The following is a 13,684-nucleotide window of genomic DNA, read 5'->3' as shown; positions in this document are numbered from 1 at the left end:
CTGATTTTCTTTTCTAAGATTATCTACAGTATTATTCAGTTGTTAAAGGCTGAAACTTTTGACTCTGAAATCAGGAACAGAGGAGGAATGCCCACTCTCGGCACCTAATCTCAATGCAGTATCAATTCAAAAGGATAGAACAGAAGGCAAGAAAAGGAAATGCACTTGTCTAAGAGAACAGCAGAAATGTCTGCTTCCCACACAACTGAACTGCCACTATAGGCAGTGTGAATTCAGAGATCACAGGTACAAGATGGGGGCATAAACCTAATCCAAATGGAATAGAGACAAAATGGACAGGCAAACATATCAATATGAAAGAAAATATGGAAGCCTGTCCCTGTGTGCAGCCAGCTTGTCAGCTCGTATTTATTAAATACCTTGGTCCTCCCCACCAATGTACAGTGTCCCCTCAGTTATACAGCGAGCTCCATGCAAGTCTGAGCGCTTCCTGAACTCCCCTTTCTAAACTGTTGGGCTATTTCTTGTTTTAGTTGTCATAACTTTATAATAAACCTTGTCTGTTAATAAGGTAATTTTTTGTTCTTTGTTCTCTAAAGAAATATATATAGAAGCTATAATCTCAAGATCAATTTAAACTAGTCAGAGAGAACATGTAATGTTACAAAATTACTATGTAAAACGAATTTCTCAGATTTACAAACTGTTTCAATTTCCTGTTCATTATGTCCTTTCTTTCCCCTCTAATGGTTGTACTTATCTCTACATTTATTTAACTCTTAATATTTATTTATTTGTTTATTTTTGGTTTTTCAAGACAAGGTTTCTGTGTAGCCCTGGCTATCCTGGAACTCACACTGTAAACCAGCCTGGCTTTGAACTTAGGGATCGGCCTGCCTCTGTTTTCCTCAGAAGCGCCTGCACCACCAAAAGGCTTGGAACTACTTAATAGGAAGGGAGATAGGGAGGAAGAAAGGGACGGGAGAAAGGAAGGAAGTAGGGAGGATGGAAAAAGGAAGAGACAAAGGAAGATAAGGAGAGGAGACGGAAGGGAGGGGAAGAATCTCCTGTTGTAAGAATCACTTCTTTGCTGCTTCAGTATTAAAAAGAAGGGATGCTGGGTTGCCAGCGGCCATGCTCAGGGAGAACGGCAGTGCAGAGATCCATCCATTCTCAGGGATCTCTGTGGACCATAGCTGGGTTCATCCAGAGGAGAATCACATGCTCAACGTGTGTCGCCAGCGCAACAGAATCTAAGGACATGCCCATTCAGCAAGGGGTCAGAGCCAAGCTTAGCCTCTTGGTCTGAAGGATTGTGACACTCCTTGCTTGTTCCAACAGCTCCTCAAAGTTAAACAAAATGTGTCTATTCATCTCTATTTGTACGACAGGGATCCTATTGAGCATTCGTGTAGCCCAAAGCGAGGCTACCACGCAGCTTCACCATCCGCTGCCTCCAAGCGTGTGCTGCTGGTTACCTGGGAGTCAGAGCTGATCCAGGCTCTGCACCTACTTCAGTTTTGTCAGTCTGGATGAACTTACCTGGCAGATCTGGAGTTATTCACATCTCCGAGGCAACAATAGACAGTTTTGGTCACCTGCCCAAAGTGCTTTAATCCACCAACTACTACAGACAACTGAGCATGCGCAGAGGGGAGACTCACAGACAGCTGTGGGGAGGGAGCTGAAAGACCTAGCTTATGTAAACAGAAACGGTCACCCTTGGCTCTCTTCAGCCCCACAAAATCCAGCAGCTGGATTTTCACTACAGAATGAATGGACGGACCAACGGCTTGCTCATAAATCTCGAAAGCTAAACGTTTGTTAAGCTGTTGAAATGTCTCATTCCAGGATGTACGCCCTTGATGCACGCGGTGTCCGGACGTCAAGTGGACACAGTGAAATTGCTGCTAAAGATGGGCGCCAACATTAACACACAGGATGCATATGGCCGCACCAGTTTATGCCTGGCAACCTACCTGGTACGAATCTCTGTTCCTTGATGGGGCTACAGAACAAGGGAACTAACGGTGTCATGTGGATTCTACACATAGAATGGTGCCCATGGTCTGATACAGTAGGTCAGCAAGATTAGGACTTTAGACTTTACACATTATCTCAAGGCTTGTATGGATTGTAAGTACATTTATTATTTATTTAGTTATTTATTTAGTTATTTATTTATTTATTTAAGACAAAGTTTCTCCATGCAGCCCTGACTGTCCTGGAACTCACTCTGTAACTCACAAGTTAACATCCAGGGAAAATGTTATTTTCTATCTCACCATCAGAATGTCACTTGGTGGAAATGTCTGGCCCTTGTTTGTATTTCTAACAAGTCTGCCATAAATAACCCCCAGAGGGTGGTAACAATATGAAGATTCAGTTAGCATCTGCTGGGTGCAGTTAGATGGGAAATTAGCTGAGTGGAAGCTCTAGCCTACGGAATGTGAGACGTGATGAGAATTGGGAAGGGGGAGGGGACGAAGGCATGGGGACACGGACATTGGAGACATGGACATCAGGGACACGGATGTCGGAGACACGGATGTCAGGGTTGTGGGCATCAGGGACACGGGCGTCGGGGATATGGGTATTAGGGATGAGGTTATCCGGGACATTGGCATCAGTGACTAGGGCGTCAGGGATGTACCAGGATCACAGGGCAAAGTAAAGCGAAGAATTTGCTTGGTTCATAGCTAGCGCGCACGTGAAAAACTGAGAAACTGTAATATCATCCCTCACAGTAGGGATTTCAGTTTGGTATTGCCCAACGTTAAAGCAAAGCGTGGTTAAGACTCGCAGAAAATCCTCTAGCCCTCTCCTCTCAGATGCTCTCTGTGGTCCTTCTGGAAGCTCCCCAACCGGCTTAAATCCATGAGAAACAAGGCCTGCCTGCCGTGTGGGGGACAGTTTATTGCTTTCCTTCTTTTCCAGAAACACGGCCCGGCCCCTACCCTCTCACATCTGTTGCCTCTTGGGTTCATTGCTGCTGCCAGTTGATAGTCACAGATTTCTCCCAAGATTCGCCCCTTCAGCCCCGCTGAAATAAAACACTTCCCTTCCCCAAACACGCCACCCCTTCCTGCCACACAATTCAGAGTTTGCAATGATGCATTGCTCAATTCCCACAGAGATTTTCTTCAGAGGTCGCTTTAAGTTTTTTTTTCCTTTGCAAACTGTTTCTAGGACCCACAAACGATTTTTTTGAAATGTGGTCCACAGGCCTCTTAGATCAATATCACTTAGAGGTCTTATTTGAAAGGCAGGTTCTGAGGTACGCTAAGTCTTCCTTAGTTAGAAACTCCTTAGATAGCTTGGGGACAGAGGAGGATGGGAGCCCACAGGTTGAACTAACCTTCCTGGCACATTTGCTGTCTACTTGAGTTTGAAGACCTCTGCTCCGTATTTGTAAGCTGAGTGAGCTCTGTATCTCAGTCATGTCCCTTGTAACACCTCCTTCATAGCTGCTCTTGATACAAACCTTTTGTGTCTGAGAAAACAAAACAAAACAAAGACAGGCAAAATTTCGAATTACTGGCCAGAGAAAAGGGGTAAGATGGCTTCTAAGGTTGACTGACATTGGATTCTTTAATACAGTAGAAACGAATTATATGTCTTTAAAAGACTCTAAACTCTAAAAGTCAAATTTTGAAAGGACCAGAAAGAAGTGCCCCACTAAATATCAGTTATGCAGGGCAACTCAGAATGTAGAAAGATACCATCTTTGCAGGCAGCTCTTGCCATTCTAAAGAGCTGTGTGAGGGAAATTGTAACAATACACAGGGCGGGGTGGCCTGCTTCACTGTGCCTGGCCTCTGTGTGAGTCCCCAAGGCTCACTGGGAAGAGGATCATTCTGGGGGAAGCCTTGAAATCCAGCGATGTCTAGATATGACCATTAAAAGAAACTCGGCAAAAGAGACAATTAAAACTGAGTCTCAACTCAGGGTACAAATAAATTTGTAGACATGGGACCTTGGGCAAATCACTTCACCTTTTTGAACCTCAATCCGTATTTTTTAAGGTGTGGTTAAAAACAATAACCTAAGCTTATCACACCTGAAGGAAAAGGCGGAGCCAGCTAGCAGGTAGTCAGTAGGTAGGACACTCATTTGTTGCTTCGGAAGGGTGTCAAGCGTTTCAAATGTCTTCATTGGTTTTTAAATTTCCTTTCTGAAGAAAAGAAAAAAAAAAAAGAATGAAGAAAACCACATCCACACATTGAGTTCCAGGAAACATTGCAAAATATTTTAGATTTCAAAGCTTTCTCCACCAAAAGATCTGCTTTTTCAAACACTGTATGAGTCTAGTGCTTGGGCAATTCTGAAGTTTGTCAAAAGTGCCTTGCTGTCAGATCCCCCGACTCTTTTTTTTCAAGCAGAGAGTTTGATGATTTGGATATTAGCAACTAGAAACAGATTTAACACATTGGTAAACTGTGAGTCAATACTGACAATGTCTCTAAATATTTTCTTCTACTTAAGACAGATATTGCTGGTCAATTCTACAGAGCTTTACTTGGTATGATAGCCTATGCCATTTGTTTAGTTTTGATTTTTAGTACAGGGTCTCATGTAGTTTAGGCTGGCCTCCAAGTCACTATGTAGCAAAGGATGACCCTTAGTTCCTGACTCTCTTTGTTGTTAACCTCCCAAATTCTGGGGTTCTAGGTCTGCATGCCCATGCCTGCTTTGGTCCAGGAATGTTGATGTGCTCTTGCTTGACAGATTTTTGTCTAGGCTCTTCAAAACCACAAGGTTCTCTTCCTATGCTTATTTTCTTACTTGAACAAGATTATTAACCCTTGGGAGTTGGGTGCTTCCAATATTGTCATACTAAGAAAGAGAATCTTCAGTCATCTCATCCTATAGGGGCATCTTAAGGCTTGACTACATACAAATAGAGGAAAGGAGAAACTGCTTTTGGATAAAAGGTTCTCACATCACTCTTCTCAGTGAGAAGTTCAGCTATTTTGTTGTCTGTTTATAAGTAGGCAAGAAGCACAAGGGTTATAGATTAAGGTAGGAGACCTTCTGTTTAGGAATGAGAACCAAACTTGGTTATGAGTAGTGGTAGATCAGCTGAAGACATATAAACTAAGAAAGCAGTATAACTCTGGGAAGGGCCAGCCTCAGGTTACTCCTGTCCTTTAACATAAGATAGCAGGAAAAATGACCCAGTCATAAATGCTAGCCAGCAAGGTGACATATAAGTTTCAGTTGGTACAATTAAGAGACAGGGAATTCACTCAGCTTCCCAAGAAATACATAGGCTGGTAAAAGCTTCCAGTGGGTTTCCATCCCATGGAGAACACTAGCTATGCCTTCCTGTTAAAAACTCAGGATGTTAGAATTAGAGTCTCAGCTACTGGGAGGGTGTATGGATTACATATCTAAGCACAACAAAGCTGACTCAAGGAAGCAGCATGCTCTCCTTATTAGAAAAAGAACATCAAATAATAAAAATGAAGACCTACATATTAGACACAGGGGTATTTCTGGGACACAGAAGTAGCATTGAAATCTACTTTTAGATTAGAAGTAGGTGTTTTTATACAAATAAGACAGTTGATATATATGAACTGGAGCTTCAGCCACATGCTGAGAGGCCAGAGCAGGTGACCCCTGCCTGTCACATGCTATCTTTGGTCTGTGGGAACTAGAGCAGCACATGTGTGAAGCAGCTGAATCCCTGTGAGCAGTCCAGGACAGGAAGGGAGAGTCAGGAGAACAGGGCCTGCATGGGTCTGCATTTGAAAAGGCAACAATCATACAAAGATCTGGGAACTCGAAGCTCAGCCCTTGTCTGCACGGGTGTCTGAGTTGGAACTGGAGTCCTTAATGGTTTCAACTTAAACATGATTTTAGCCAAACCAAAGAAGTGGTGAAAGAAAGAAAGAAAGAAAGAAAGAAAGAAAGAAAGAAAGAAAGAAAGAAAGAAAGAAAGAAAGAAAGAAAGAAAGAAAGAAGGAAGGAAGGAAGGAAGGAAGGAAGGAAGGAAGGAAGGAAGGAAGGAAGGAAGGAAGGAAGGAAGGAAGGAAGGAAGGAAGGAAGACAAAAACAAGCAGAACGAAATGGAAAAGATCTATAGAAAGCATGCTGACCTGTGTTATGTATGGCTGTGCTATATAACGATGCCACTGCTACTGCCTTTCAGGGCTGGCTTGAAGGCTGTGTGAGTCTGCTCAGGAACGGGGCCAAGCACAACATCCCAGACAAAAATGGCCGCCTGCCACTGCACGCCGCCACTGCAGAGCCTGATGTGAGGTAAGCAGTTCATAGCAGGCCAGATGGAAAAGGCCTTGCAGGAGAAGGGCATGGAGCTACTCCCTCTGTGGCTGATAAAAAATGAGACTTACCCATTTTCTGCAGATAGGACCACACTAGAGTAACCTTAAACTCCAACCTTACTTCCCTATTTCAATAAAACCCCTTTCAAAACTCATAGCCTTTTAATTAAGGAGAAAGGCTATTTTTTATCACTGGAATTCATAAATTCATTCATTCATTCATTCATTCATTCTAATAGTCATAGTCAATTATTAACTCAATTAACTATTACTGGACCTTTATTATGAACCAGGCAGAGTTCTAGTCCCTAACCACACCGCAGTCACCAAGACTTTAGTCACTGATGTCCCAGAGCCAACACTGTCAAAGGAATCAAGTGACTCACTAGTAAACAAAGGAACAAGATATTTTCCAATAATGACAAGTGTTTGGTAGAAAACCAAACAAGCTAAAGCTGCCTGACGTGTCAATAAGGTTAATATCCAAATGGAGTTTACAGACAGAGTCTAGGAGTTGAAGAGGCACAGGAGATTGACAAGGAAGTCCAAGGGGTTAGAGGCAGATCCAGGAGGGTGTGCAAGGAGCCCATGTGAAGAGATTCTCTTAAAGAAAAATCGATGCTTGAGGAGCTCGCAGTTTGGTAAGATAATTGAGAAACAAGGGGAAAACTTCTCCCAGCCCAACCGAGTTCCTTGTTCCTCACTGGTCAGACTGGCCTCTGTCTCCATCATTTTGAAAGTTCCTACAGCAGCTGGTGACAATATTTCCTACTAACTACAAATGGCACTGTTGCCCCTTGGCTTTTCCTTCACACTCTGTTGCACACAACATGCCTTTCATATTGCCAGGCTCTGGCCCTGATCAGCAGCCTCAGCCAGTGATGATACCTCATCCTCAGCACTCAGGGTCAGAATGAAGACCCGAAGCTCCGTGGAGCTGAAAGGGTTAAACCATCCTCTTGGCGGGGGTGTGGGGGTGTGGCGGGGGAATAACAGGATTTCTTCAGTCATTTTTATAGAAAGCAAAAGGCTCAGGAAATTCCAGGTCTATCCCTGAGGCTTGCTGCTAGTTACCTTGGACCATATCCAAAAATAACAGAATTTACTCAAAGCTCTGAGCAAGCCCCGGCCATTAACTCTCAGTAAACATCATAGGTAAACGAATGGTCTGTTTTCAGAAAAGGAAAGGGGGAGGGTGGAGAAGGAAGGAGAGGGAGAGGAAAGGAAGGGAGGAAAAGACTTTATTTTAGACAGCTTGTACTAATGTTTAGTCATAAAAGTATAAAAGTTTCTGCAGGAGTGGCCTTGAGAAAATAAGTTTAAAAACATTCCCTGTGAGAATTATTCTGCCCTGGTTGCCGAACTTTAGTGACTTTATCTGCCTCTTGAGTAATTTTTAAGAGCTATGTATTCTGAAAGATAAATGCCCACTTAAGTTGTGGTAATTATAGTTATTGCAGCAAATAAAACCAAAGTTTGAGTACTTCACACTCGAGTTTTACTTCCCAGTCCACAGGTCAGTGTTGCTAGGTGGCTGCTAGCGTTCCTCCACATGGTGATTCAGGGGTCCAGTCACCTCTCCTCTTACAATGCTTGGCATCCTGAAAGACCACAGAATGCCCCTCACTTGACCTGGCAATGGGCGAAGAGATGCCTTGCTCATTCTTGCAAAGCTTCAGGCAGATGTTGCTGATCATGTCTGTTCTTCTTCCATTAAAAAGGACCGGTCCTTTGCACACACTTGAATAGAATGAACCTCAGGAAATAAGATCCGGGAGGGCAATCTCTCTGCCTCTGGAGATCCCAATCCATGAATTGGGAACTCAGATTTAGATGAAAAGATCTCTCTGCCATCTACACCTGAAGTGTCAGTTAAGTCTTCTCAGTCAAAATTACATTCAAGATTCAGCCATTGAAAAAATTTGTTGAAAACCCATTCAAGTGTATGTCCTCTCCCATAAACTTTTTTGTTTGGTTGTTTGGTTGGTTGGTTTTGGTTTTTTGAAGACAGTTTTTCTCTGTGTAGCTCTGGCTGTTCTAGAACTCTGTCTATAGACTAGGCTAGCCTCCAACTCAGAGATTCACCTGACTCGAGACACACACACACACACACACACACACACAGATCCATAGGTAGTAGATAGCACTATCTGTAAAGACTCTAAGATCTATCGCACAAAGGTAGAACGTTGAAAGCAACGAGTTGAGGCTTCTTCTTCTCTGGATACCTGATGACCCAGCCAACATCCTCTGATGAGTTTAATCCAGAAAAATAAGCCTCCTTCTATGTGTTAAAGATACAGTTTCTTTTTGTAAATGGATAGTTGATTCTGAATGGTAGAATCTTGCTTAACAGTGCTACTCAACTAATGAAATCCAAAGCTGGGATTATGTATTTTGAAAGCAATATTTTGTGTTGGTGAGTCTTCTTCAAAATGGATTGGGTCAAAGCCCTACTGACGCATAGACAGCAAATAAAGTAGCTGAATTCCCTGCAGACGCTCTGGGAAGCAGCTTATTCTAAAGGCTTCCTCCTGAGAATAAATTGATCAAAATGAGATACTTAGAGGCTATTTTACTGAGAAATTTTATGGCAGAATAACATCTGCATTGGGTGTTGAAGCAGAAACTTACCGAGTCACAGAGTCGGGCTGTAGCCACCTGTTTGTTTGTGCATCAGCATACACTTAGCATTGCGTTCTGAGGAAAGAGGCCTTGTCTGACTTTGTAGGCATCTTCCAACATTGCAACTGCACTGGAGAAGTAGAGTCTCTTTCATTAAGGCATGTGAGCCTAGTTTCTGAAATGGACACGACCTTTAAAATAAAAGCATTCATTCATTTATTTATTTATTTTCTGTGTGTGTGTGTTTGTGTGTCTACACTGTAGCTCACATGGTGAGTCAGGGGGTAACTTTCAGAAGTTCTCCCCTTCATCCATGTGAGTTCTCAGGATCAAACTTAGGTCGTCTGGCTTGGAAGGAAACATCTTTACCCATCTCACCAGGCTATACATAGGTATAACCTTAGACAGGCATAGCAAGTGCTTAGGTCTGAATTAAATCAACAGCAAATAATAGTGGTGATGAAGACGAGGAAAATCATGTTGATGAGGAGAGTGATATTGTTATAAGCAGGCTCTGAGCACAATTCGTAGAGTGTTCTCAGTTCTGACCCATTTAATGTGCCATATACAAAGTCACACCTGTATCCTTACCTCACAGATGAGGAACTGTGACAAATGGACGGTAACAACTGACATGCATGAGGAACACCTGCCTGATGGGTCTGCGACCCTCCCGAGAGCCACCACTGCGGGTCTTGCAGAGTTTATTGTAATGATCATATTTTATCGACAGGCCCTCGGCCTGTGCTGCCAGGCCTTATGAGAAACAGCCTTACAAAATTTACTGGCTCACAATCAGATCATATTTTATTCATTACAACATCTTCAAAAATCCTATATGAGAAACCACAGAAAAAAATTTTTTTGCTAAGGGAAGGTTAGCTCTCCTTCTCCAGAGAAAACAGTTGGAATTTGTATTATAGGAACTCTGTGGTTTATGATCCTGTGCCTGATTTTCTGTGCTTAGAAAGTTCAAAGCTCGGTTTGAAACCTGCCTGTGACACACACAGGTCTGTAGATCTTTTCTTCCCATCTTCTGCCCCTGTTTTTTTTTTTTTTTTTTTTTTTTTTTTTTTTTTTTTTTATGTAACCAAATGCCACCTAAGATCCCTGTTGGGTTAAGGTCAAGAGTGCCTAGGAGTCACACTAAATTTGAATCTGGCCGCATCTAACCAATCCTTTGTCTTAGACAAGTTAATATGTCAAGGCAGATACGTTTCTTTTCTAGAAAGTAAAGAGAGGCAGAATTAGAGGGAAATATATTAGCCACAGTACTGACCATGGTACCTGGTACATTGTGTTCAGAAAGCATTAAGGCTGAGTGTGATTGTAGACAGACACGACTAGCACAGGCTAGCGTTAAAGAATAGGATCCCCTTATTACCGCCCCACTAGTTCCCACCTTGACACTCACAGCTCTGCAGAAGATGCATGCAAACAAAGAGCTATTTGTGCACATCGCCCTGTAGCAGCATGCAATACCCCCCCCCCCCCCGCCGCAATATCCTGCAAAGGATGCTGGGATAGAAACATTCACTCCCGTTTGGGTAGACTCAAGGAAACAGACTGCTTTGGGACTGCATAATTGAACTCAGGCTATTCGGTTCCACCAGAAACTCCCTGTGCAACTTGTGAGCGCAGGTCGATCTGTATTTTCTTCACATTAGTAAGCAGCAAGAACAGCCACATGCCCAGAGAGATCTTGTGAAAAGCTGTTTACACTGGCTTAAAAATCTGCTGACCCTTAGGTTTCCAAACAGCAAGCTCCTCCCAGGCGACACCCACTGGAGGCTATTAACAGGAAAGCCTCAGCCTGAAGCTACTTTTAAGCAGTCCAGAGGACGCTTCCATTCTGCCTTTAGCCTACGGAGAGACCCAGGTTCTCTGATTGGCTTGGCTTCACATCCTCAGCTAAGGCCCAGGAGGCAGTGGGGATTGGAGCAGACACAGGGATATGCGATTTATACATTAGCCCGATGAACGCAGAGTGCCTGCTCGGAGCTCTTAGCATCTCAACAGGCCCACACTTTCTCCCTTTCAGTGCCCTTGGCTGGGGAAAAGAGGGTGCAGCATCCTTAGGACAAAGTCTCAAAGACACAGAGCTGTGTTTGTACAGCCATGTAGGCGCTTGCACTGAAAAGCAAGAAACAATTTCCTCTGGAAGAATCCACCAGTCTCTGAAGGACTGCTTCATGGTCTCCATGGTAATGGGCAGCTTTTTTTTTTCCTTTTCTTTTTCATCTTCCCCCTTCTCCCCCTGCTGCCGCATCGCCAGCATTTCTGCATCTTCTCATCACCACAGGGTTTCCTGGATCCCTGCCTTGGCTTCCTATAAGTTACTAATGCTGTAACCTGGTGTGGAGAGTCCATTACAGCACACGCTTGCATCCAGATGGCATTAGGGACAGGAAGGAGAGATGGCTGGCTTGTGGGGAACATCTCTATTCATTGCCATCCCTGAGCTGTAGGGCTGGGAGCCTACAGGGTCAGTAAGCTGCTTCTATGATGCCTTTAGCTGATTTGTGCTGCCACCTGAATCACCTGAGAGTGATCAGAGAAGACCCATAAAAGACAAGATCTGGCAAGGTTTTTGTTTGTTTGTTTGTTTGTTTGTTTGTTTGTTTGTTTGTTAAATATAGAAAAGTCAGGGGTGGGCACTTGACAGTGATCCTCACTGCTTCATAAGCATTGACTCACTTAAAGTTATAGCAAATCTTGAAGCTTTAGAAGGTATCCTCTTCATTGTGCATATGGAAATGCAAACCAGAGAGCCTGAATCTCTCTGTAGGCTAAAGGCAGGATGCAGTGTACATATGAGGCCCGGAGAATGTTATAACTTGTCCAAGCCCCCTGGATAGTTGGGAGGAAGCATGGATCCTAACAGCAGTCCTCTGTCTCTCATTATTTAGTCATGGCCCTGGGTGAGGGAAGGCACCTGCTGGGGACCCCTGTTCGATGTCCTGGTACCTGATATGTAGTAGCCTGGAACTGCCCTGAGATCTGAGGGCAGTTTGAACAGGTTCCAGTAGGGAGGGCTGAGGAAATGTTTCTGGCCACCACAGCCTCAGGCTGGAACTCTAGGAGAACAAGACTGAGGCCAGCAAGTGTTCCAGAGCTGAGGCAGATAGAGAGCAAGCCAGATGACCTCCACAGCACAGAACAGCAAGGGGTCAGCAGGCTTCACAGAGAATATCTAGTTTCCAGTTCAGGCTGAAGCGTAGGAATGCTATGTGGTGGCTTTAGCCAGCAGTGTGGTGAGTTTCAGGGAGAAGAGAAGGAGATGGAGTTTCAGGGAGAACAGAAAGAGATGCCAACCTATAGCACCTACGAGTGCAAAGCTAGCCAGAGGTGCATGGCAAGATACTAGAAAACAAACAACAAAACACTCCCAAATAAACACACACACACACACACACACAAAAACCAAACAACCAAGGAACTTACATTCTTCAAAAAAGCAGAAAATTTTTATCACCCCTTAATCTAAAGAGGACAAGGAATTATTGCTAGAGAGATAGAGATAGGGAGAGATGGGGGCAGAGGGAGAGAGAGAGAAAGAAGGGAGAGAGAGAGAGAGAGAGAGAGAGAGAGAGAGAGAGAGAGAGAGAGCTCTCTTCATCTGGATATCTGTGTCCAGCTTTGAAGACCAATAAGTCTAGAAGATTTCAAAATTAAATAGTTAAAGAGCACAGGCTGGCCCGTCAGAGAGAGAAGTCAGGGGGTTCCGAACGGTATCAACCAAGGAAAATCCAGTGAAACTAGCAAGAGATGGTGGCGCTCTCTATTCACCTAGCACAGTGACACATGCCTGTTAGCCTAAGCTGAGGGAGAAGAACCACAGCTTTGATGCCAGCCTGTGCTACCTAGGAGTTCAGAGCCAGCTGGGGTACATGGCAAGATACTAAAAATAATAATAATAATAATAATAATAATAATAATAATAATAAAATCTAAAAAAAATAAAGTACATCAGAAAATTTTTCCCATCCCTTAATCTAAAGGGGTCAAGGAATTATTGCCAGAAGCTAATCTGATTTGCCCCTCCTCCTGAGATGCTCCCACTCACTAAACAACCAAATCCTAGGTGTGGAATCTTGGTTAATGTCATCCTCGAAGGTCAACCCCAGAGCCAGGGCTTGCAGAGAGAAGGAATGTGAGAGGCCTGTGGGGAAAGGCATTCATGCCACAGCTTTGGGGGCCACTCAGGCTGTGGCCTGGGCTCTTTCTCTGATTACTCCTATTCCAGTCTTCACCGAGTCTCACTTTCCTGGGAGCCATGTTTCTCCACTGGATCCACAAAGGAAAACCTGTCGGAGTCCAGAGGAGTCGTTCAACCTGGGCTAGCTGTGAGCCTAACACTGGCCCTAGCTCAGCGATTCTCAACCTGTGGGACGTCACCGCTTTGGGATTGCATATCAAATATGCTGCATTTCAAATAAGTGCATTGTGATTCATAGCAGAAGTATATTTACAGTTATGAAGTAGCAACAAAAATAATTGTATGGATGGGGTCAGTACAACATGAGGAACTGTATTAAAGGGTCGCAGCGTTAGGAAGGGTGAGAACCAGTCATTGCCTTAGCTCTTGATTCCCACTTCTGCACCTACTGAAAACCAAAGGGACCCTAAAGATTAAACATGACCCCTAGAGAGAGAGAGAGAGAGAGAGAGAGAGAGGAAACAGTCACCAGTTCAGTCTCACTCCCACCCATAAAGCAATCAGAATGGGAAATATACCCAAAGGCAAAAATTATAGAAAGTGTCACCCCAATTCAATTATTTTTATAATGACTACCTATCAGATAAAG

The 13,684-nt window shown here is 43.7% G+C and overlaps 1 protein-coding gene across 1 annotated transcript in view; it reads left to right on the top strand.

The window, feature by feature from the left end:
• Nucleotides 1–13,684, top strand: part of Ankrd55 (ankyrin repeat domain 55) — a 98,152-nt gene that overhangs the window by 30,362 nt on the left and 54,106 nt on the right. Inside the window, exons 3-4 of the mRNA XM_052159996.1 lie at nucleotides 1,813–1,943; nucleotides 6,119–6,228. Of these exons, the coding sequence (XP_052015956.1) occupies nucleotides 1,813–1,943; nucleotides 6,119–6,228 (241 nt within the window). The remainder of the gene's footprint in view (nucleotides 1–1,812; nucleotides 1,944–6,118; nucleotides 6,229–13,684) is intronic.

This window comes from Apodemus sylvaticus, chromosome 16 (assembly GCF_947179515.1).
Source record: "Apodemus sylvaticus chromosome 16, mApoSyl1.1, whole genome shotgun sequence".
Lineage (NCBI taxonomy): Eukaryota > Metazoa > Chordata > Mammalia > Rodentia > Muridae > Apodemus > Apodemus sylvaticus.
Note: the sequence above shows the minus strand (reverse complement) of the source record. Positions and strands in the feature narration are given on the sequence as shown.